The sequence below is a fragment of the Pundamilia nyererei genome, unplaced genomic scaffold (assembly GCF_000239375.1).
Source record: "Pundamilia nyererei isolate P.nyererei 1_Seehausen unplaced genomic scaffold, PunNye1.0 scaffold00197, whole genome shotgun sequence".
Taxonomy (NCBI): Eukaryota; Metazoa; Chordata; class Actinopteri; order Cichliformes; family Cichlidae; genus Pundamilia; species Pundamilia nyererei.
Window position 1 is genome coordinate 1,080,656 of NW_005187598.1, and position 21,993 is coordinate 1,102,648.

The following is a 21,993-nucleotide window of genomic DNA, read 5'->3' on the forward strand; positions in this document are numbered from 1 at the left end:
CCATGTGGATTCATGGATTTTTTTTTCACATTCTGTCTCTCACAGTTGAAGTGTACCTCTGGTGCAAATTACTGACCTCTGTCATCATTTTAGGTGAGGGAACTTGCACAATCGGTGGCTGACTAAATACTTTTTTGCCCCACTGTACAAGCATATATAAATCTGGTTTCAAAGCACTCCACTCCAGGTACACAGCGCCGGCTGAAGACATGCCACACGAGTCCCGGTGCCTCTTTTGTTTTACGAGTGTGTAAATGATCTGGATATAAAGAGAAGTGAAACATTGTCATTGCTCAGTGATGATGGACCAGCTGACTCACTCAACCACTGTGTTTCCTCCAGCTGAAGATGCGTGCCGGTGGCATGAGCGAGTCATCTAAATGGAAGAAACAGAAACGTTCTCCGCGGCCGCCTCGGCACATGGTCCGTAGTTCCTCCGGTCAGATGGAACCAAGCCAGCCCAGCACGCTCAACAACAACCTCTCGGGTAGGACGCGCTGTCGTAATAATGGACTCACAGCCGTCTGTAAGCAGAGCTTGGCTTTCAGGTCTTTGGTGGAGCGCTGTATGACTGGATCCTGTGTTCTCAGGTGGTGTCCCGTTCATGGAGGAGGGCTTGTCCAATCCCAGCCTTCCCGTCTCAGACAGCTCTGCCTCATCTATCTGCAGCCCAACAGCCACTGACAGCGGCCTGGACACCTGCTCAAAAACTACTTCCAGGGAAGACCTTTCTGACCTGGATCAGTGCAGCTCTGCATCAACCGCTGGTGCAGCCATTGCACTCACAGGGACTGAGTCTGGCTCTACAGATGCACAGGTGAACATGTTTCTAATGGCTCTTGTTTACATTTTTGGCTCCGTGAGAGACATTGTATTTCCTCGCTTCTCCCTGTCCTTCTCTAATCTCTTGTGCTGCGCCTCTTTCTGTCTAGTTTGAGGGCCAGCAGGCTGAACCAGCCCCGTCAGCCTCAGTGGAGTCCATCCCTGAGGTTCTGGAGGACAAAGACTCCATTACAGAGCAGTCAGACAGTGCCTCTGTCCATGATATGGATTACGTCAACCCCAGAGGCGTCCGCTTCACACAGTCCACGCAAAGAGATGGTAGGATCCAACTGAATTTAGCAAGAAGGGCAGAAGATGATCTGAGAGTTCCACGTTTCTGTGATGTATAAAGACAGCTGTAGAGTGGTTCTCTCTAACCTCTTGTCCTTTTGTCTGTAGGAGCATCCCTCATCCCGTATGGCCTGCCGTGTCTCAGAGAGCTGTTTCGTTTCCTGATTTCACTGACCAACCCTCATGACCGCCACAACACTGATGCCATGATGCACATGGGGCTGCAGCTGCTGACTGTAGCCCTGGAATCAGCACACATCCCTAACTACCAGTCCTTGTTAGTGCTGGTCAAAGACGAGCTCTGTCGACACCTGTTCCAGGTAAATTAAATGTAGATGATGTCATTGCTGACAGTGAGGAGCAGTCCTCGTCAAACCCGCGGTCTTATTTTGGTAACTCTGTGCTGATCGGAGTCTTTTTAGCGATTATTGGCTTTTTATTGAACTAAAGCATCTGGTCCAGGTTCCTTACTGAGACGGCTAAAAGTGTGCACCATATATTTGTGTTTCACTGCTAATGACAGACATGACCGGAGTGTTTTTAGGTTATAAACCCAGAGATCTACTCTTAACCTTCTCGACTGATTTATCTGACCTCAGATGGACTGATTGGTTCTCTTTGTCGAGGCCTGAGTCCTCTGCAGGGCAGTACGCTGGTGTAGTTATGAGGCCTTGCTGATGAAGTACCTCATCTGTGTTCCAGCTGCTGAGTGTGGACCGTATGAACCTGTATGCTTCATCCATACGGGTTTGCTTCTTGCTCTTTGAAAGCATGAGAGTGCACCTGAAGTTTCAGCTGGAGGTAGCTGTTCTCATTGATCCACACTCCTGTCATTCAGCTTTCATAGTGTTAGTCCCTGAGGACCTGATGGCCATGTCTCTGTTTGCTCAGATGTACCTGAAGAAGCTCATAGACATCATCACTTCAGAGAACATTAAGATGCCCTACGAGATGAAGGAGGTGGCTCTGGAGGCACTGGTCCAGTTATGGAGGATCCCCAGTTTTGTCACTGAGCTCTACATTAACTATGACTGTGACTTTTACTGCTCCAACCTCTTTGAAGACCTCACCAAGCTGCTGTCTAAGGTAACTCGCCCTGAAAGGCTTGCTAGTGATGAACAGGCCCTGATTACCTTTTTGTACTGAGAGCAGACTGCTGCAGTTGTTCTGTTTCCATGTATTTCAATGGCAAAATAATAGAAACCAGTTTTCTGTTAGAAGAGGTTTAGAGCGTCCTCATTTCTTCTACTCCTGAGTGTTTGGCTCTGTTTACACACTGGGCACCACTTGTAAAATATTAGTGTTTTAGGTGATAGGAACAACATACAGGTGATAACAGAAAGCAGATTTGCATTGATCTCCAAACCAGCCGTTTCACTGCACCACCGTCCTGTTCCCCATCGTCCACTGCACATGTCAGCTGTTTTGGTTGCCGTGCAACAGTGATGTTGAATCAATGTATAAACACAGTCTCGAAAACTTGGGCTGTGTAAAATGTAAATAAAAACAACATGCACTAATCACATAAACTCATGTTATTCACATGAGAACCATGTTTTGTGTGAGTCAGGACTGCAGAGAGCTGTCTCCCAACAGGAGGAGGAGTCCTCCGGCCAGGCTCCTCAGCTTGCAGGCATTTAAAAGAAGAGAGGATGCTGCACAGTGGTACACATGTGGTCAAATAGTCCATCAACTTCAAAATGACCTCAGACGAAGCTGATCCAAGCGAAGCAGACAGAAACAAAAGATCAGTCAGAACAGAGCCAAACATGTCCAGTCGTAGGAACGATAATTATAACACTGTATTCACAGGTAGTATTATGTACCTGGACAATAGACCGTTTGCAGGCTAATATTCTGTAGATTATGATGTGAGTATTATGTGAAAGTGTTTTTTCTTCTGTGGCGATAGAACGCGTTTCCCGTGTCGGGGCAGCTGTACACCACCCACCTCCTGTCACTGGAGGCGCTGCTCACAGTGATCGACAGCATCGAAGCTCACTGCCAGGCCAGGGTGCTAAGCAGCATAGCTCAGCAAGACCAAGCAGAGACTGCGCTGGCAGACGGAGAGGGTGCAGCCAAAGCTGAAACAGACTCTGCAGCTGGTATAAGCACAGATAACTTCACACCTCATAGATGCAGCTTGGGTGTCATTTTACTGTCTTTTTCACCTTTGTCATGTGATTGAATAACACACACGTTGGACACGGACGGCTTCAGTAAAAACATTTCCCTTCTGTTTACAGATGTTAGTAGACTTGGCAGTACCAATGGTTTGAGTCCCTCGCAGCCTGAAAAAGCACCAGTGTATCCTCCAACCAGTGGACATCTAATGGCCGAGAAGATGAGGCTGGGCAGACAGGATCAGGGAGACGGCGACCTTTGTGAGGCCTCTGTCTTCTTTAAACTTTGTCTAAGCGCTGCGTGGAAGCTGTTCAGCTGAGACTAACAGAAATTCTTTTCTCCAGCTGAGAAGAGAAGTCTGAAAAAGCCTCAGCGTTTCTTGTCCTGTTTACCTGATTCACACGAGCTAATGGAAATTAGAACAAAGAAAAAGGTATGTGGAATTCATTTAATGAGAGTAACGTAAAGAATAACATCTGCAGCGTTTCTTGCTGTGTGTCAAGCTGCTGATCACAGGCACGGAGCAGTTTAACCAGAAGCCCAAGAAAGGCATCCAGTTCCTCCAGGAGAAAGGCCTCCTCAGCAGCCCCATAGACAACAACCAGGTGGCCCAGTGGCTGAGAGAAAACCCCCGACTGGACAAGAAAATGATTGGCGAGTACGTCAGCGATCGGAAGAACCCGGAACTGCTGGACAGCTTTGTGAAGTAGGCTTAGCATCCTTTCATTTCAACGTGTGCTCTTCACAGGCAGAGCCGTGTGTGTTCAGGAACAATAACCAGTAATGCACCGTGTGAGCAAACAATAATCTGACTGGTTTCTTTTCCAGCACATTTACCTTCCAGGGGCTTCGTATTGACGAGGCCCTGCGGCTCTACCTGGAGGCCTTCAGATTACCTGGAGAGGCTCCTGTCATTCAGAGACTCCTGGAAACGTTCACAGACAACTGGCATGTAAGGGACACGTCCTACAATTCATCATTACTGCAGGACACAGCAGGATATCGGGCCACACGTGGTTTAGGCTGCGCTTGAGTCAGAGACTAAGTCATTTCACTCTTAGTTTGAATACTAAAGCTAAAAGAAGTCTGGACACCTGCAAAGGTCATAATAAGAGCGTGATCAGAGATGAAACAGACCTGAGAATGAGCATCAGCTGACTGCTGTAGCAGGATCAGGCACAACAGTAATAATGTGATGATCCCACTGAGGTTTAGGCTCCTATCAACCTCTCACTTTAGGGCCAATAGGGGTTCAGGGGTTTGTGGATTGGGTGGTGATCTGAAGGTCAGCGCTTGTGTGGAGAAGGAGCCTGAGCCTAGGATACAGAGCCTGGTATACTGGTTTCCCCCAGTTTGGCGTCTGTATACTGGGACTTTTCCCAGTGGACGAGGGGGTTGCTTTCCTCCAGGTCAGGGAAGCAGGTACTGAGCGTCATTTGCACCGATGCACCACTTCAGGTCCCACAAATAAAAAAGCTTTAACAATGAGGCTGGAGACGTCATGTCGCCTGGGTGGTCCGCTGGACCTCACCCCTGGGTGGACGGGGTTCGCCCTGAGGTTCTCTGGATCTTGTAGGGCTGTCTTAGTTTTGCATGGAAGACTGGGACAGTGTCTCTGGTATGACTGGCCCTTTGCTGCAGGCACTCCCTAAGAGCTTGGTGTGCATTACCATTGGAGTCATTGCTCCTGGTGAAAGTTGGCCTGTGCTGCTCTTTGTCATCGGTTCTGTTCATAGCATTGATGGATACGATCTCTCGGCACAGCCAAGTCGTGGAGGGGCTCTGGCCTTAGTATCACATCTCTGCTGTTCACAGCTGATGTGGTTGTCTTGGCCTGATACGGCAGTAAACTGCAAGTGGCCACTCACATATGGCCACAGTGGAGACTGACTGAAAGAGTGAGATCTCAATTCAATTCAATTTTAGTTATATAATCACAACAAAAGTCGCCTCAAGGCACTTCATAGGTATCATCCTCCTCTGTCATGTCTCGGCTCTCCCTTGGTTGTTCTGAAAGCTCCAGTGTAGAGTCACTCATCTGACTGGGATGCCCCCAGTTTGAGTGTTTTGGGCACATCTTGCCTCAGGATGTCTCTGCTTAGGCTGCTCCGCCTGATATCTGACCCACTATAAGTGGCAGAAAATGGACAGATGGATGCTGTGTAGTTTGATGTGTCCATCACAGCTTGCCTGAACAGTGTGCTTCAGTCACTGGAAGGACGGTGCATGTGTCTGAAAGCAGCTATGGGGGGAGTTCCTACAATGGTCTTCCAAGAACTGAGCTGTTAAGTGGCAGCACGGTGCTGCAGAAAGAGGAGGCAGCCTATGGAGCCTGTGCCAGCTGTCACAGGGCAAACGCAGGCATGCAGCCGAACAGCTCGCCAGTGGCATCAAACAAAAGACTGATAAATGTGCATATACTCTTTTATTCTATTGTTCTTTGGCTAATAATGTTACCACTGGGAAGACTTGGATTATGTAATTATCTAGTGTCCCCTAATAGACCCAGTGCATTTATAATTTAATGCTTTTACTCGTTCCAACATACCTGGAAACAAACTCGGTCACATTCACATGTTTCACAGTCTGGTCACAACCAAGCGTGTTCATCACAAGGTAACTCCACTTGTAAGAGGCGGCCCTCAGTATTGTGGTCAACCCTGCAGATTGTTTAGATTATCGCAGTGGGATGACATAAGTGTCAAGACAGAGTCACATATAGAGTGTGACAGGCAAAGGACAAACTCCACAGGGGAAACATTTGACGCCTCAAAATAGCAGGAGGAGCCATGTGACCTGGAAACTATTCCTAGTAATGTCCCTTTTTTTTTTTTTTTAGGCCAGCCGCACACAGGAGTAGGCTTTGAAAGAGAAGATGATTCATTCTAGGCAGTGACACTGTAAATGGGTTTTCCACTGTGTGGGGTCAGTGTGGTATCAGCTGAGAGGTGAATCTGGAGGTCAGAACACGGGGAGTAGTTGTAGTGTGCCATAGAGGCACAGCAGCCTCTGTTTGTTGTGTGATATCTGGTCCATGCTCTGTGTTTGTAGAAAGTCAACGGCTTTCCTTTCATGAGCAACGATGCTGGCTTCGCCCTGGCCTACGCTGTCATCATGTTGAACACTGACCAGCATAACCACAATGTCCGCAAGCAGAACATCCCTATGACCGTAGAGGTAAGTGATCACACACCTGTGTGCGGTTGTGAAGCATGAACTAGTCGTGCCAGTTTGTGTAAATGGACAGCAGTCATTCCCCCAACACTGGTCTGAAAGGATATGCCTCCGTAGCACCAAGAACGGAGCTTTGAAATAAGATAACACGTATAAGAAGCGTTTGAGATTTATTATTGTGCAAGCCCAAACATGGCAAATGTCACCGGACAACACCGCTGCAACAGGAGCGTCGAACAGGACATAAAAACAAAGAGCTCAGTAAGAAGCTTGAATCTAACATGATGGTTGTGTTGGAGTGTCACAGGGATGGTAGTTTGAACCTCATCAAACCAGACTCAACTGCCAAAATGTAACCAAGCAACAATGGTAACACTGGGATGAACTACCAATGTGATGGGAAGATATATTCATATGTAGGGATGGGTACCGGTGTCCGGTGCCATGATGGCACCGGTTCTGACATAAACGGTAGTAACCAGACCGAAAAGCAGCGCACATTTCGGTGCTTTATTTCGGTGCTTTTTTTCCTGAGCTGTGATACACTTCTAGCCAATCATTTTACGTTTCCCAGGATAGTAGGCGGGGCCAGGTACGTACGTTCAGTTAGAGCAGAGCTACAGATTAAAAATGTCCAAGGCGAAGCGGTCAAAAGTCTGGCTGTACTTCACAGCAAAATATGCAAACTCAGCAGCAACAAGTGCTTTAAGCTGATACTGTGATACTGTCAAAGGAGGTAACACCTCGAATCTGATGAAACACCTGGCGACGCATAGCGTTTTTTTTAAAAGCCGAGAAATGCGCCGTATTTGATAGCTTGCTGCGAGACCTCACACTGTGCACGTTGGGTGGGTTGCCAGTTATCGGACCCGGAGCAACATCCCCCAAAAACACGAAGAGGAGAGTCCTGGCCCCTAGCTCTGCCAGTGTAGCAGAAATGATGAGGATGATGATGCAGCAGCAGCCGTTCTTCTCTGCGTGAGTAGCTTAATGTTGTTCGAGTGTAATTTACGTTGAGTAGGCTAACCACGTTATTACATTAATGCAGGTAAGGTGAACTAGCAAACACCATCATAGCTACATGCGGCTGTCCTCTTGTTTGATGGCAGATACTCCCTTCACCCTGGCCAAAAAGGCTAAAATGACCAAAGAAAAAGTGGGAAACAGCTGAACATGAGAGGTTTTAAGTTTGTGTTTTTTCCATTGTTTAAGCACTGCTTCCAGCCAAGAGTGATGCCATATATGCCCCATAGCTGCAGAAAAGGCTAACATTGTTATCTTTTTACAAAAACCAAACAAACAGCTGAACATGAGAGGTTTTTGGACAAAGTTTGTGTTCTCCATTCTTTAAGCACCGTTCCGGCACCGTTTCAAAAGTACCGATTTGGCACCGGTGTCGGATAAAACCTAAACGATACCCATCCCTATTCATATGGTCTACTAATGATAATTACCTAACCTGAATGATTACAGCTATGCATCTGTTTACATTATATTGTCAAAATCCAGGTGTCCCAATCACTTCATGGCCACAGGTGCATGAAGTCGAGCCTCTAGCTGCTGGGTCATATTGATAGGATACCACCTGTGCAGCTGCAAACAGCTGCAAACTGCAGTCGGGAAATTTCCTCACTACTAAATAGTCCACAGTGAGCTGTTAATGCTTTTATTATCAGAGAGGTAGGCCAGGTAGAATCACACCTGAGGCGTGTAGTGTGCAGACGGCTTTCTGCAGGATCAGTTACTACACACTGACAAACTTCATGTACTGCTGCACTCCAAGTGTGAGGCACACCATCAGCTGCAGTGATGTGCACATCAGTATCCCATGAGTCAGTATGCCACCTCTGGACTCAGGAGCAGTGCCCGCGCTCTCTGGAGGAATCAGCATTCACCGTCTTCTTACCCAGTGGACGAGTCCTAGCAGCAGGCAGGAGAACAGAACTATCTGATTAGGGCTAGTGGCTCAGGGTGTGGGGCTGATGTTCAGGCTCAGCTCCTTAGGTTCAGTGAACTTCATGTGTCAGCGTGCTGAGATATTTTGGATCATCTCATGCTCCCAACCTTTTGAGAATAGTTCAGGTGTGGCCCCTTTCACGTCCAACCTGACTGTGCACCATAAAGACGTGAATAAACAAGTTTGGTGTGGAAGAAGTTTGACTGGTCCTGTAGTGGTCCTGTAGCCCAACACCAGTATGTGCCTCACATATGTGGGTCCTTCAGAAGAACTGAAGCTCTTACAGCTGCAGACATCATAGGAAACATTGATGGTTGAATTTATTTATTTAAAAGGGACAGTGCAGTTTAACACAGTTCAAGTGCAAGACATGACACTGATGTACCGCACACAGGTTTATAGCTGCTGCTGATTTTCAACAATTGTCCCTTGTTGGGCTCACAATCTAATAACAAAGATATTAAAGTCGTTGTTGTGGTTCTCATTCACCAGCCTGTTGTGTATGAGTAATAATGGCTGAATGAAGCGTAAAACGTCCGCCCTGTTTCCCACAGTAATCGAGTAAATACTCGGTGGTCAGCAGGGAGCTCGTTAACAGAGAAAAGTCCTGATGCTGAGTTATTTCTATGCAGTGTTTTAAAGCACAAACATGTTGAGTAGAGAGACTGTCCATGGAAACACTGTGAAGACTATTAAGGTTGTTTCAGTGATAAGAAATGAAAAGTCAAATGCATTAGCATGAGTCTGTTTCTTATACCTTCATTATCATTTCTTTAACAAAGTCAACATCCTGATTATCTACACACTATGTTTGATTATTGTAAAGTTTGCAGCTCTCTCTTAAATAACGATATACCGAGCTAAATGAAAATGGTGAGCTGTTGTACTTCACATGTCAGGGTTAGGTTGTTTCATTTAAAGTTCAGTGCACGAGTTAATAGAGACGTTTAAACTGAAGCTAGTTGCAAAGCTCGTTTGTTACAGCTGCTGTTACAGAGTATCCACCCCGCGATACCACATCAGCACGAAAATAACACAACACTGTCACTGAAGCCTGCCATAAATGTTGTAAATATGATTATAATACTACTAATGATAATGATAATAATGTTGTTGTTGACCTGTGTATTCTAGCAGAATGCAGTCAGATGTTGGTGAGGCTGAGAGTAAAACCACAGCACTGGTTCTGACATGCATGTGTGAGAAACCCATAAACACAAACGAACCCATTCAGCAAAACAGCAAATTAAAGAGAAGTACGTCAAAGAGTTTAGACCAGCGGTCCCAAACCCCCGGTCCACGGCCCAGTACCGGTCCGTTAGTCGTTTGGTACCGGGCCCTGAGAGTTGAGGCTCGGGTGTGAAATTTATGGTCTTCAGGGTTTTTATTGTTAACTGTTTCCCTGGGTCTTTCCCGTGTTGTAGTTGTGCGTCTTATTTTGAAAGAAATATTTACGCGATACCATAGCAGCCAGAGAGCATTAAGAGGGGAGGATGTTACTCTCAATAGGAGGACGCTGCTATTATTATATTTACAAAAGACCAGCGTTTTTGTCTCAGTCATGTCATTTTATTTTTGTTAAACATGACACATGTGGTGGTTTGACATTCCTCTAACAAAGCTGGTGTTTGCACTGGTGAAGCTGCTGGTTCAGAGCCCACAGCTGTAGTCAGTGGCTCCACACAGTCAGGGAGGGGGGTGTATGTCGGTGCTCTCTGCCTTTGGTTGACGGTGTCGAAGCCTAAACTGTGTGTGGCACTCACTGACGAACACACACTCGCTTTCTCTCTTCTTATGTTCACATAGTTAATAAAAGCTGGTCTGACCTCATCGTCTGTTGTTGTGTATTAAAATCATTTCTATGCGCTTTCAGCTGCAGTCTGGGGACAAACTCACCGAGCTCGGGGTCAGCCAGCACACAGACGTCCACACAATAGTTTGGACAGGGCCAATAAAAGTGGCGCCTGGCACTTCGCTTACTTAGGAGCTTGTTGCAGTATGTAACATTCATCACAGCATGTGTTGGCACCAGTTATTTTTGGAATGGGAAAACTATGGCTGTGTGCACATCAGATCGTGTTCCCCGACAATAACATGACACGAGTGCGGTTCAGCTGAGGGCGGTGGGATGGTAGGTACTGTGTCCATGAAACCCAGCGTGCTGTTTCCAGCAGCTGCTCCCAGACCAGCGCTGATACTGACCACTGTGCGTTTCAGATGGCATGTTCCTGATCCTTAGCAGGATCCTGTTTCTGCGTCTCTCTGTGGCATCGCTGTTTTCCTAATGATGCACCTAAAATATATTAAATGACACATGAGTGCGTGTCCAACCAAGGCCTTTTAACTGTTGGTGTGATGCTCTGAACAAAGCACTAGATGCCAAAGGATCACACATCGGTGCTCTCACCGACGTGTGAGTGGAAATAAAAGTCTACTGGTCACATGTTTGAATAGAGTTTGTAGAGTGAAACCAATGCTGCTAACTGCTAACACGATGTTTCACTTTAAAACAGCAATTCAAGAAAAATCTAAAAGGAGTCAACGGAAACAAAGACTTTGACCAGGACATGTTGGAGGATATCTACAATGCTATCAAGTAAGGCGCACAGCACAACTCCCCTGATGTGTTAGCATCTGCTATCAGCAGCCAGACCTGAGCCTCATCTCTGTGCTCATCCTGGTTCAGGATATCTTGTTAAAAATGCCCATCACGCTGCTTCATTCACCTCATTTAAAAGCAAAAGGCTGATTCTGTTCATCTGCATGTAGCGTTTAATGTTTCTCCTGCTGAAACGCCACATCCGGATGAACAGAATAAGGCTTCTGGGGTTTCCTTACCTGCATCAACACAGATCTAAAGAGCTTCCAGCTGTTTCCATATTGATGTGATTAAAGAAGGCGGGCAGCTGTCCGAGGCTCATGAATAGACTGATGTTCTTTCCTTTGCAGAAACGAGGAGATTGTGATGCCGGACGAGCAGACGGGTTTAGTGAAGGAGAATTATGTGTGGAGCGTCTTACTGCACCGCGGCGCCTCGTCCGAAGGCGTCTTTCTCCACCTGCCGCCCGGCAGCTACGACAATGACTTGTTCACCATGACATGGGGCCCCACTATCGCTGCACTCTCCTATGTCTTTGACAAGAGCCTCGATGATGTCATCATCCAGAAGGCCATCACTGGCTTCAGGTATACAGCGCTCAGATGCACTCGGTGGTAAATGCTACGAGACGCTGCGAGTTGTAGTGCAGGCTGCCGGCTGGAAGCGGCCTTTAGATGTCCACATCCACGGGTTAGCCTGCAGGAGAAGCACGGTCCACCCACACACAAGTTACTGTTATTGACTGTGGACGGACAAATCGTGTGACTACTGTAGGAGAAAATATGCACGTTTTAAAACAGGCGTAGTTTTGTCAGGCGTTCAGTTGAAGTAAAGAATGAAGTGTAAACACTTTGTGTTTGTCAGCTGTTAAAGTGTGCGGTCGTCTGTGTTTGGCAGGAAATGTGCGATGATTGCAGCTCACTATGGCTTCAATGACGTGTTTGACAATTTGATCATCTCCCTCTGCAAGTTCACCACTCTGAGCAGCGAGGTGGGTCCACAGCTTAAATCGCTTCTGTTCACAGTCAAAGACACTGCCGTACCTTTGACACACAGTAAGTGCACATGTGACACTGCTTAGTCCAATCACGTGTTTTGGGGATCAGCTGATTAAAGAACACAGTTCCTGACTGTGTCCACTGTCACTGGTTACTTTGGCGTTCTGGTTCACACAATCATCGTTTGGTGGTTTCTGAAGAAAAACTGACACCTCTGATACACACCCCACATTAGAACATGTGTACAAAATGTAGCATCTGCTAATGTATAAATACTGCTAACACATAAATAGTGCCGTGAACTGAACTGTGATTGTGAGAAAATGTACCGTTGTATCAGTTGTGCTCCACAGCAAACACTGAGCCGTGCCACACACAACTGTAGTGAGGATGAGTGAACGCAGCAGTTTACACTTGTACAGACACACGTTTGTTGTCACTAATGAATTGATCCAGATTTCATTCAATGTTCCTGCTGATGCACTGAGAGGATGTTTTCACACGTGGCTGGGTCAGTACCACTCCTCCACCTGTTGATGTCAGCAGAGAGTCCCCACTGTCAGCACCTTAAAACGACCTTTGTTTAAAAGAAGCCTTCCTCACAGCTCTCAGCTTCTTAAACATCTACAGAAGCAACAGAGTTTGTGAATGATCTAATTGTGTTGTCCTGCATGTTGTTCAGTAACAGTAATGTATTCAGATGTGTAAATAGTGTTTGTGTGTCCCCCCACACACAGTCTGTGGAGAATCTTCCCACCGTGTTTGGCAGTAACAGTAAGGCCCAGACAGCCGCCAAGACGGTGTTCGACCTCGCTCATCGGCATGGCAACATCCTGAGGGAGGGCTGGAAGAACATCGTGGACTCGCTGCTGCAGCTGTTCAGAGCTGAACTGCTGCCCAAAGCCATGGTTGAGGTCGTTGTTCCGTCCTCGCTTTCTGATAGTACTGCATAGATCATCTGTGGCATCTACTGTTTGTTTGGTTGTCTTTTGTAAAGAGAGACATAAAGTTGTGCTAACACCTACCTGCCTGTGCCCTCAGGTGGAAGACTTTGTAGAGCCCAATGGGAAGATTTCTCTTCAGAGAGAGGAAACCCCTTCAAATCGGTACACACCAATCTCATCCTCCATCTTTTAGACCAATAAGTGTCACCACACAGTGACTTTTTCCCAAATACTGGTGAACTTTTTTTTTACCTGCTAGAACTGCTTTCAGCTGCTCCCATGTTAGCTCTGCATGTTTGTGAAATACCAGCTTCACGTTTAATTCCCCGTAGAACAGACCGGATCTTTAAAACCAGTACAAAGGCATGTGCTAGCTAAGAGGCCATGGAGTAAAAGGACGTTTTCTCCTCATGTGTTACATTCAGTGGCGAGTCAGCAGTGCTAAGTGTTTTCAACTGGCTGACGCTTAGTGGAGCCGAGCAGTCAGGACTCAGAGGACCGTCCACAGAAAACCAGGAAGCCAAACAGGCTGCTGTCCACTGCATCAAGGTACTGGACTCACCGCGATCTCTGAACACAGTCCAAACACCAGCTGCCATCCTCAGCTTTGTTTCAAATACAGTTCAAGTGAAGGCATATCGTAGCAACAATGACACAGAGCCAATGCTCCGAGTAATCAGACTACTTGTAGTTACAGTAATTGGTGCCTAATTAAAACCAGCCCCATGTTGCAGTGTCTGACTTTTATTCAGTTAAATGACGACAGCACCGGTGATTGTTTTGGTTTGTTATAATATGAAGGTTACAGCCGTGATATTTAACAAACTGGATTTAAATCTGTGAAAATGGGAACAACGTTAGCCTGCGTCATAGTTTATTTTTACACATTTGGCCTTATTGAGCTGTGCACTTTGACCAACACTGTTCGGACAGCTGACACTGTATCAGATCACCATCAGTAGGTTTGCTGTTTGTCTTCCAGCAATGTGACCCAGAAAAGCTGATCACCGAGAGCAAGTTCCTGAAGCTGGAGTCTCTACAAGAGCTCATGAAGGTTATTGTTGTTCAGCACATACTTTAACAAGTGTTAGCTTAGTGTTTCCCTTACCATTCACCTCATGGTTCAACATAAGCACACTAAATGACCTGGATTCTCCTGTCAAGGCTCTGATATCAGTCACCCCAGATGAAGAGACGTATGATGAAGAGGATGCTGCCTTCTGCCTGGAGATGCTGCTGCGCATTGTTCTTGAGAACCGGTGGGAATGACTCTTGTGACATCGTTTGTGTTGTCAGTGATTTTGAGCACAATAACGAGCTGTTTCTCTGCGTTTGTGAGCAGAGACCGTGTGTCCTGTGTGTGGCAGACGGTGCGCGACCACCTTTGCCAGCTCTGCGTTCATGCTAATGAGAGCTGCTTCCTGGTGGAACGAGCTGTGGTGGGACTCCTTCGACTTGCAATTCGCCTGCTACGACGAGAAGACATCAGCTCGCAGGTATACAAAGATGCTTCCTGACCCTGGCACACAGATGTGGTCTTGCAGACTCGGATCATCATCAAGTTAGCAGACAGTCTCAGTTTTAGGGCAGCTTAAACCCAGGTAGCTGGATGCTGTTGGTGCAAAGCCACCTGTGCTGGTGGTCTCTTTGACCAGCACGATGACCGTGCTCTCTGATGCGTCCATCAGAGTATGAACATGTGTGAGTGTCAGAAAGCACTGAAAAGCATAGAAGAACGTGCTGGTGTGAATGTGGCATGTTGGACATGGATACAGATTAGCATGTCATTTTAAAATACCTGTGTTGTTCTATTTTGAATATTGTTGTTCTTTAAAAAGACAAAGTATTTATCCACCACAACACAATCTTTCGAGTATTTGTTACTCGATGCGTTGAGTCAAACGGCAGATTAGTGAGAATTTCAGAAGGATGCAAAGAAAGCAGGAAGAGTAAATCATTTAGATCCAGCAAGCACTTTGGGCCAAGTGCATGTTAGATCTAAAGGTTTGTTTCCTGTTTCTGCATAATGTTGTTGAGTTTACTATTTCGTTAGAATTTACCAATAAAATAAGACTGGAAATGTCTGATGTGCTTAAACCAGGGTCGGCAACCTTTCTGATGATGAGTGCCTCTAAAATTCCCTCAGAGGTCAGTGTGCAATATGACTGCATTAGCAATGAATTTAATAACGCTCTATATGAACAGTTACTCACTATATAGATCAACTTCATAGGATTATATTTGTTCGCAGATGTTGGCAGCTGTCAGCGAATAGTTATCAGCTATTTAGAAACAAAAAAAGACTTTTTATCCATAACAGCAAATGAACAGAAAATACAATTTAATTTAAATTTAATTTAACTCCCACCGTAAGGGTGTGTTTTAACTGATGAAACTGTGTGGTACTCGGGCTCGGACGCCTGATTGCTGCCTTTGTCGCATAAGCTAACACCAGTACAGTAACCGTGCCTTTACAGAAGCCAGGTAATCAACTGAAAGACACAAAATAAAACAACATCAACAAAGCAACCCTATTAGTGACAGTACAGTTTGGTAATAGTCATATTTGTAGCTTTAACACGTTATTTATCAACAACTCACCAGCTCGGCTTCATCAGTCATAACAGCAATATCAATGAAAAGAAGATCCGGCAGGTAGGAACTATGGCTGTTAACACGTACCATCCCAGACTGACATAAATCACTCCGTCTTAAATACATTTGTCATTTAAAGCAAAGATGGGTCTGGCTGATAACAACAAAATAAACTGACATGCTAGAAATATGGGAAAAACCACACACTCCCCTTCCCTCATCCACCTGCTGGCCTCTGTTGGAGCTCCGCCACCACCAAACCACTGAGTTATTTTTACACATCGGCCAGCATCGGGACAATCCACCACCTTTCATTGTTTATACCGTTACAAAAAAAAAAAAAAAAAATCATCGGCCCATTAAAAATGGATGAAAAATGGCCGATGGCCAGTCCAGCTATGGTCGTGCCATCAGTTAACCGTTCGTGCCCAGGGTTGCCGACCCCTGACTTAAACGATTTGAACAGATTACCACAGTGCTCTCTCGCTGTGCGCCCACAGGTTCTTCTCTCCCTCCGCCTCTTGCTGATGATGAAGCCCCATGTCCTCTCCCGGGTCAGCAGGGAGGTGGCTTATGGCCTTCATGAGCTGCTGAAGACTAATGCAGCCAATATCCACTGTACAGATGACTGGTACACGCTCTTTTCACTGCTGGAGTGCATCGGAGCTGGAGTGAAACCTCCTGTCGCCTTCCAGCTTACCTCGGCCACAGCTGACAATGACACAGGTTCAGCTGAACAAGCGTCTAAGAGCAAATAGAAATACATAAAAACATCATGTTAGGAGTTTACATGAACATGTCTTTGTTGGCATTTACTGCAGGTGCCCAGTCAGACAGTGAGCTGTCGTCTCATCATCCCAGTGAAGTGAGCTTAGACCGAGGCTACACATCGGACTCGGAGGTCTACACTGAGCACAGCAAGACCAGGATCCCACGCTCGGCCACTGATGTGGATGTAGCCAGCAGTGGATGGCTCGTGGTTAGCACATACGCTCACACTCACACCTGCTTCATGAGTAACAGTATGTTGCATATGACACTGAAACTGTAACAGTATCATATATAAAGCCAAGGACATGTTTCTTTTCCTGATTTTATTTGAAAGCTTAATTTATGGAAAGAACATGGGATGCTTGTTTTATTTCAGATGTTTCTTTACCCCCACACAGGTTGGGAAAGATGACTTTGAGATAAGTAAGACCCCCACAGTCGGGTCAAAGGCTCAGCTGAATCACCCACTGGTCAACCAGTACAGTCTGACACTGGGTCAGGACCTTGGCCAGCACGACACAAAGTCTCTCATCAAGTGTGTGGAGACGCTTTCTTTCATCGTTCGAGACGCCGCCCACGTCACGCCTGACAACTTTGAGCTGTGTGTCAGAGCGATACGAGTGTTTGTGGAGGCCAGCCTCAATGGAGGTGAGACACTAACGTCTGGTTGGTTTTATCAGAAGAACTATTAAACTTTGTTCACTTAGTACTAAACACACTGAGTTAAATATAGCAGGTCAGTACTGAACACATCACCAGTTTATTTCTAAAGGTGTGACTGGCATGAAAGTCTCACCAGATGTTGGTAACAACACATTCAGTCCGCTCATGCAAACACATCAAACCACAGATGTCCATAAATGAAGTTATGATTTAATATTGGAACACGTTCATGAGTCCTCTTCACACGCTGAGGTTAATTATGAAGCTCCACAGGGTTCAGTGCTAGGACCAATTCTGTTTACATTATTCATTAGAAGGCATAGCATACATTTACACTGCTATGCAGATGACACGCAGATCTATGAAGCCAGATAATATATTCACATTCCAGTTTCTCTCCAGTGTCCGTGGGAAAGTACCAAGAAATGATGAATGAAACATCCGCGCCTCACATGTGGTCAAAAGCTGGATTCAAGCAGCAGAAATGAGCTTATTTTCATTAGTGGTTTCATGGATGATATAAAACGGTGTAATTACTGTGTACTTTCCATCGCCACTTACTGAGACGAGGAGGTAAACTGCACTGCATCCACATGGCCACATCTCCAGCACACCCAAGCAGCAGCATGCTGGATGTGCACCGAGCTGCGAGGGCTCTCTTTTAGCTGCTTGTGGCTTTAATTGGTCCCATTATTATAGCATGTTTTAAACCCTTTAAGCAGGAAGGGCAAATGTTTCAAACAGCCATGCTTCTGGTAGATTTCAGATGAGATTAGATCGCCTCTCTGTTTCCTCATACTTGTCCAGGTTACCGCAACCACGACAAGAAGAAGAGCCACAAATATGACACCTCCAAGTCTCGGATGAGGAAGAAGGCAGGCGGCAGGGAGAAGGACAGCGGAGGCAGCGTGAGGCGAAGCAGCAGCAGGACCTTCAGCCAGCGCCCATCACGTTCCTACAGTGATGATGAGGAGGATGAGGGTGTCCCAGCCAGTTACCACACGGTGTCATTACAGGTTAGTCAGGACGTAAGTACAACAGCCCTCTTTACCCTTCCTTACCCTTCTAATGATGAGAACCCAGCTGTCCCAAAAGCATCTTGTTTTACCCACACATCTCTGATTCAGTTGAGCATTTTAATGCAGCACTGAGACTCCTCCCACTGACTGTAGTGTCAGCATGTTAGACGCCTGGTTTGGGTCACAGATGGAGTTTTATTCAATTCAATTCAATTTCTTTATTGTCCCACAAGGGCAAATTAGTTTAGCAGCAGGAGGATAAAAATAAACAGAACAATACTATAAAATAATAATAACAATAATAATGATAGAAAGTTCAAGGACAATTATTTGCCATTAAGGAGACAAGACGCAGTAGGGATAAAAGAGACCTGGAGTCTTTTAGTCCTCCTCGGAGGTGCCCTAAAACGGCGGCCGGAAGGCAACAACTCAAACTCACTGTGAAGTGGGTGGTTCACACAATTAATAATAGAACGAGCCTTTCTAAGCACATTTCTATTGTAAATGGCCAAAAGTCCATCTTGCCAACACCCTGAAATTTTGCTAGAGGTTTTTACCAGAAGTCCCAACCGATTCTTATTCTTCACCGTCAGGTTACCAAACCAGGCAGCGATACAAAAAGACATCACAGATTCGATAAAGCTTCTATAAAACAAGGACAACATCTCAGATGAGACGTTAAAAGATCTCATTTTCCTTAAAAAGAACAGTCTTTGAACTTTTTTAGTAGTGGCATCAGCATGAGATTCAAAACACAGTTTATGGTCAAGTACCACACCTAGATATTTATAACTCTCTCGGCAGTTTCAATGATAGTAGGTGATGAGCTATAAGAGGACTTCCTAAAATCAATAATCACGACTTTAGTTTTAGGTGCAGCTTATAATGTGTTGCATCAGGACTCTTACAGCTGTAAATCCACGTCAGCTGTAAATGTAGCATCACACTCTTCCTGACAGAGTCCCATTTGTTCTGTTTCTGATGTGGTGATGGGTCACAACACTGGGTTGAAGGATGTTACCTGTTTATGCTCATTGTTACTGTCAGTGTTCACCAGAGTTTCCAGCTAATTTCAAAGACCATTTCACTTGTGTTCTCAGCACAATCACAGACTTATTGTAAGTGTAAGTAGGTGGAACATGCTGTGTTTAGAGTGTTTACACGTTAAACAGAGAGTTGAGAGCTGTTTCAGTGCCTGATCTCATCCTTCAGTGCAGATCAGAGCGGTGGAGCTTTTAAGTCAGCATGTTCAGAGTTGGATGGACGTTTGAACATTTTTGTGTTGTTGGTCTGGATTTAACATCCAATTAATGTATTACACACACACACAGGAAGTAAACATTACAAACCAAAGTGCAGTTTGTGTCGTGGATGTAGATGTCAGTGCTTTGACCCGTCTCCGTCTTTTCTTCCTACACAAAACCATCTTCACTGCTTCCTGTATCTGCTACTATGGCTGTTAAACTAACATGGCTTAAAATTCTTCTCTTATTTTAAAGAGCCTTGTTTTGTACCCAGTGGGAGATTGTAATTACAATACTTACGTACAAATTTGAGTTTATTTTGTTTCATTCAAGTCGTTTCTTTGTATAATGACACTCCACCTCCTCTCGGACAAACATGGTGTTTTCCTTGATCACATTTACTGATGTCATTGCCAACTAATGACACATAAAGAGCAGCTTGTGAAGAACTTCGTAAATGTAACTTCATCTACGATGAAATTAGATGAAAGACAAACATTTAAACCACTTTGTTGTGTTCACCAGTAGTTTTGAAATATTTTCCTGTGAATTCCTGGAAAAAATAGTCAGCGTATTAGTTCATGATGAAATTAATTATTAGCTAAAGTTCTGTATAAACTGGTTTATTGACCAAATAAACTATTAACAAGAAGAGCAGTGCTTTTATATTAAAGCATAAATATGAATAATCTCCCTATTATTCACTGTGGAATTGCAGGACTTCATAATATAATGTCTGTATAACATATAGCATAGTCTCTTGTTATGTGATTGATCAAACTGTTTACTGTCACAGACACCATTACTGCATCCTTGCTGCTAGTAGAAACTGAGTAAACATCTAAATAGTCTGTACGTGGTTTTATTCGTCAAGTTTGAACTGCAGACATAAAGCTGGACATCTCCTTATTATTAATGCTGGTTTTTGTGTGTGGGGGGGTGCAGCTCTTAGATCTGATGCACACCTTGCACACCCGGGCTGCCAGCATCTACAACTCCTGGGCAGAGGAGCAGTGCCATCTGGAGGCCTCCAGCAGGAAGATTGAGGCTGATTCTCAGACTTTGTGGACCAGCTGCTGGTGCCCCCTGCTGCAAGGTAGGAAACTATTCTGTGCTCTCTGACTGTCGTGCACACATTCACAGTGTGTGTGTAAATATGGCTTGTAGTAAAAAGCCTGGTTGGAGCTGAAAACTAGAGGTTTCCAAAGTCTTCTTGGCAGTTAAATTAACAAAGGGATTTTGGTAATAAAGATCAGCATTTAGGAAATTCAGAAGTCTTATTTAACGTTTTAAAAATGAGAAATTTATCAATTGCGCAAAATGTCTCAACTCAAAACTTGAAAATGTATTTATTTAAATGTGTCTTGTGAAGAATTGTGAGCAGACTTTGTTTTCCCTCATGGAAAACTAGTCCCTGTTCAGATACTCAGGGAATTCTTAGCAGGATCACTGACGTGCTCCATCCTGGAGCTGAGATAGTCCTCGATAATCTGGTTTGACTTCAGCTGAAGCTCAGTCTCATAGGTTGGTGGTGGATATTCCTGAATCTTGATCTTAGGTGTTGTGTTGTGTATACTACAACATGTCTGAAGTACTTTGTGTATTTTTTGTCATAGAATAAACTTTTTTTTGTTTCTGTTCTTAATGTAGACCAAATGCACAGTCTTGTATATTGTCTTACAGCATGTCTTTTTACAAGAATTTGAATTTCTGGTAGATCTGTGTTGTTATAAAGGATCTCAGACCACGCTTGCTCTTTCAGTGTATGTGTGTTACTGTTTCTAGTACAAGGTTGAGAAGTCTTTTTCTTTTTTAGGTGCCATTTTCTTTTTTCCACACTTTTAGTTTTCTCTCAGATGTCAGTTCTGCTTCAGCTCTGTAATGCAGTTTATGTTCATATCAGTGTCTTCGTCACAGCTCCACTCAATGTCACTCCCACAGGGATTGCTTGGTTGTGCTGTGATGCCAGGCGACCGGTTCGCATGCAGGCCCTCACCTACCTCCAGAGGGCACTGCTTGTTCATGATCTGCAGACACTTGATGCAATTGAATGGGAGTCCTGTTTCAACAAGGTAAATGCTGAATGTCTGCGTTATTTCAGGACTGTGAAGACACCTTTGTTCACTCGTTTTTCATTCGTGTTTCTTTGTTGGCTGTCAGGTGCTTTTCCCCCTGCTGACTAAGCTGCTTGACAACATTAGCCCAGCAGATGTTGGTGGTATGGAGGAGACCAGAATGAGAGCCTGCACGCTGTTGTCAAAGGTTGAAAGCATCACATATTGCACTGCACACAACCACAGTTACACAAGTTAAATCAACATTCCAACCTGCGTCAGATCTATGTCGTAACTGGAACCCCATTTTAACCCTATGCTGACGTGAACCTGAGAAATATTAACTACATGTCGGTTAAACTACATGCTTACCACAACAATTTGAATGGCATGGAAGGTTGCAGTGTGATACATTTTAGGTGATACATTTCCTGCAGAAGTTTAAATCAAGCTTAATATTGTTTAAGTTCCCACCAAAACAGCCCTGACCTAGATATATATGACAGAGATGGATATAGTGCCTAGAATGTTTCCTGTGGTATCTGGCACTGAAACATAAGCAATTGATCAGTCGAGTTCTGTGGGCATGCAGGGCACACGGGGCATGCAGGGCAGATGGGACATGCAGGGCACATGCAGGGCAGAGGGGACATGCAGGGCACATGCAGGGCATGAGGGGACATGCAGGGCACATGCAGGGCATGAGGGGACATGCAGGGCACATGCAGGGCATGAGGG

The 21,993-nt window shown here is 45.2% G+C and overlaps 1 protein-coding gene across 5 annotated transcripts in view; it reads left to right on the top strand.

The window, feature by feature from the left end:
- The window catches only part of gbf1 (golgi brefeldin A resistant guanine nucleotide exchange factor 1), an 89,288-nt gene that overhangs the window by 63,213 nt on the left and 4,082 nt on the right, over window positions 1–21,993 (top strand). For 3 of the 5 annotated variants that reach the window (XM_013914431.1, XM_013914433.1, XM_013914434.1), the window contains 28 exons: window positions 343–487; window positions 591–817; window positions 933–1,101; window positions 1,222–1,433; window positions 1,816–1,914; window positions 2,005–2,199; window positions 3,026–3,218; window positions 3,360–3,497; window positions 3,582–3,670; window positions 3,741–3,943; window positions 4,066–4,189; window positions 6,289–6,414; window positions 10,882–10,964; window positions 11,318–11,554; window positions 11,865–11,958; window positions 12,703–12,879; window positions 13,007–13,071; window positions 13,335–13,458; window positions 13,892–13,963; window positions 14,074–14,168; window positions 14,252–14,405; window positions 16,005–16,230; window positions 16,326–16,483; window positions 16,674–16,923; window positions 17,746–17,966; window positions 20,147–20,297; window positions 21,143–21,273; window positions 21,362–21,463. In XM_013914431.1, the coding sequence (XP_013769885.1) occupies window positions 343–487; window positions 591–817; window positions 933–1,101; window positions 1,222–1,433; window positions 1,816–1,914; window positions 2,005–2,199; window positions 3,026–3,218; window positions 3,360–3,497; window positions 3,582–3,670; window positions 3,741–3,943; window positions 4,066–4,189; window positions 6,289–6,414; window positions 10,882–10,964; window positions 11,318–11,554; window positions 11,865–11,958; window positions 12,703–12,879; window positions 13,007–13,071; window positions 13,335–13,458; window positions 13,892–13,963; window positions 14,074–14,168; window positions 14,252–14,405; window positions 16,005–16,230; window positions 16,326–16,483; window positions 16,674–16,923; window positions 17,746–17,966; window positions 20,147–20,297; window positions 21,143–21,273; window positions 21,362–21,463 (4,260 nt within the window). The remainder of the gene's footprint in view (window positions 1–342; window positions 488–590; window positions 818–932; window positions 1,102–1,221; window positions 1,434–1,815; window positions 1,915–2,004; window positions 2,200–3,025; window positions 3,219–3,359; window positions 3,498–3,581; window positions 3,671–3,740; window positions 3,944–4,065; window positions 4,190–6,288; window positions 6,415–10,881; window positions 10,965–11,317; window positions 11,555–11,864; window positions 11,959–12,702; window positions 12,880–13,006; window positions 13,072–13,334; window positions 13,459–13,891; window positions 13,964–14,073; window positions 14,169–14,251; window positions 14,406–16,004; window positions 16,231–16,325; window positions 16,484–16,673; window positions 16,924–17,745; window positions 17,967–20,146; window positions 20,298–21,142; window positions 21,274–21,361; window positions 21,464–21,993) is intronic. The other 2 variants (XM_013914432.1, XM_013914435.1) reach the window with 1 other exon arrangement.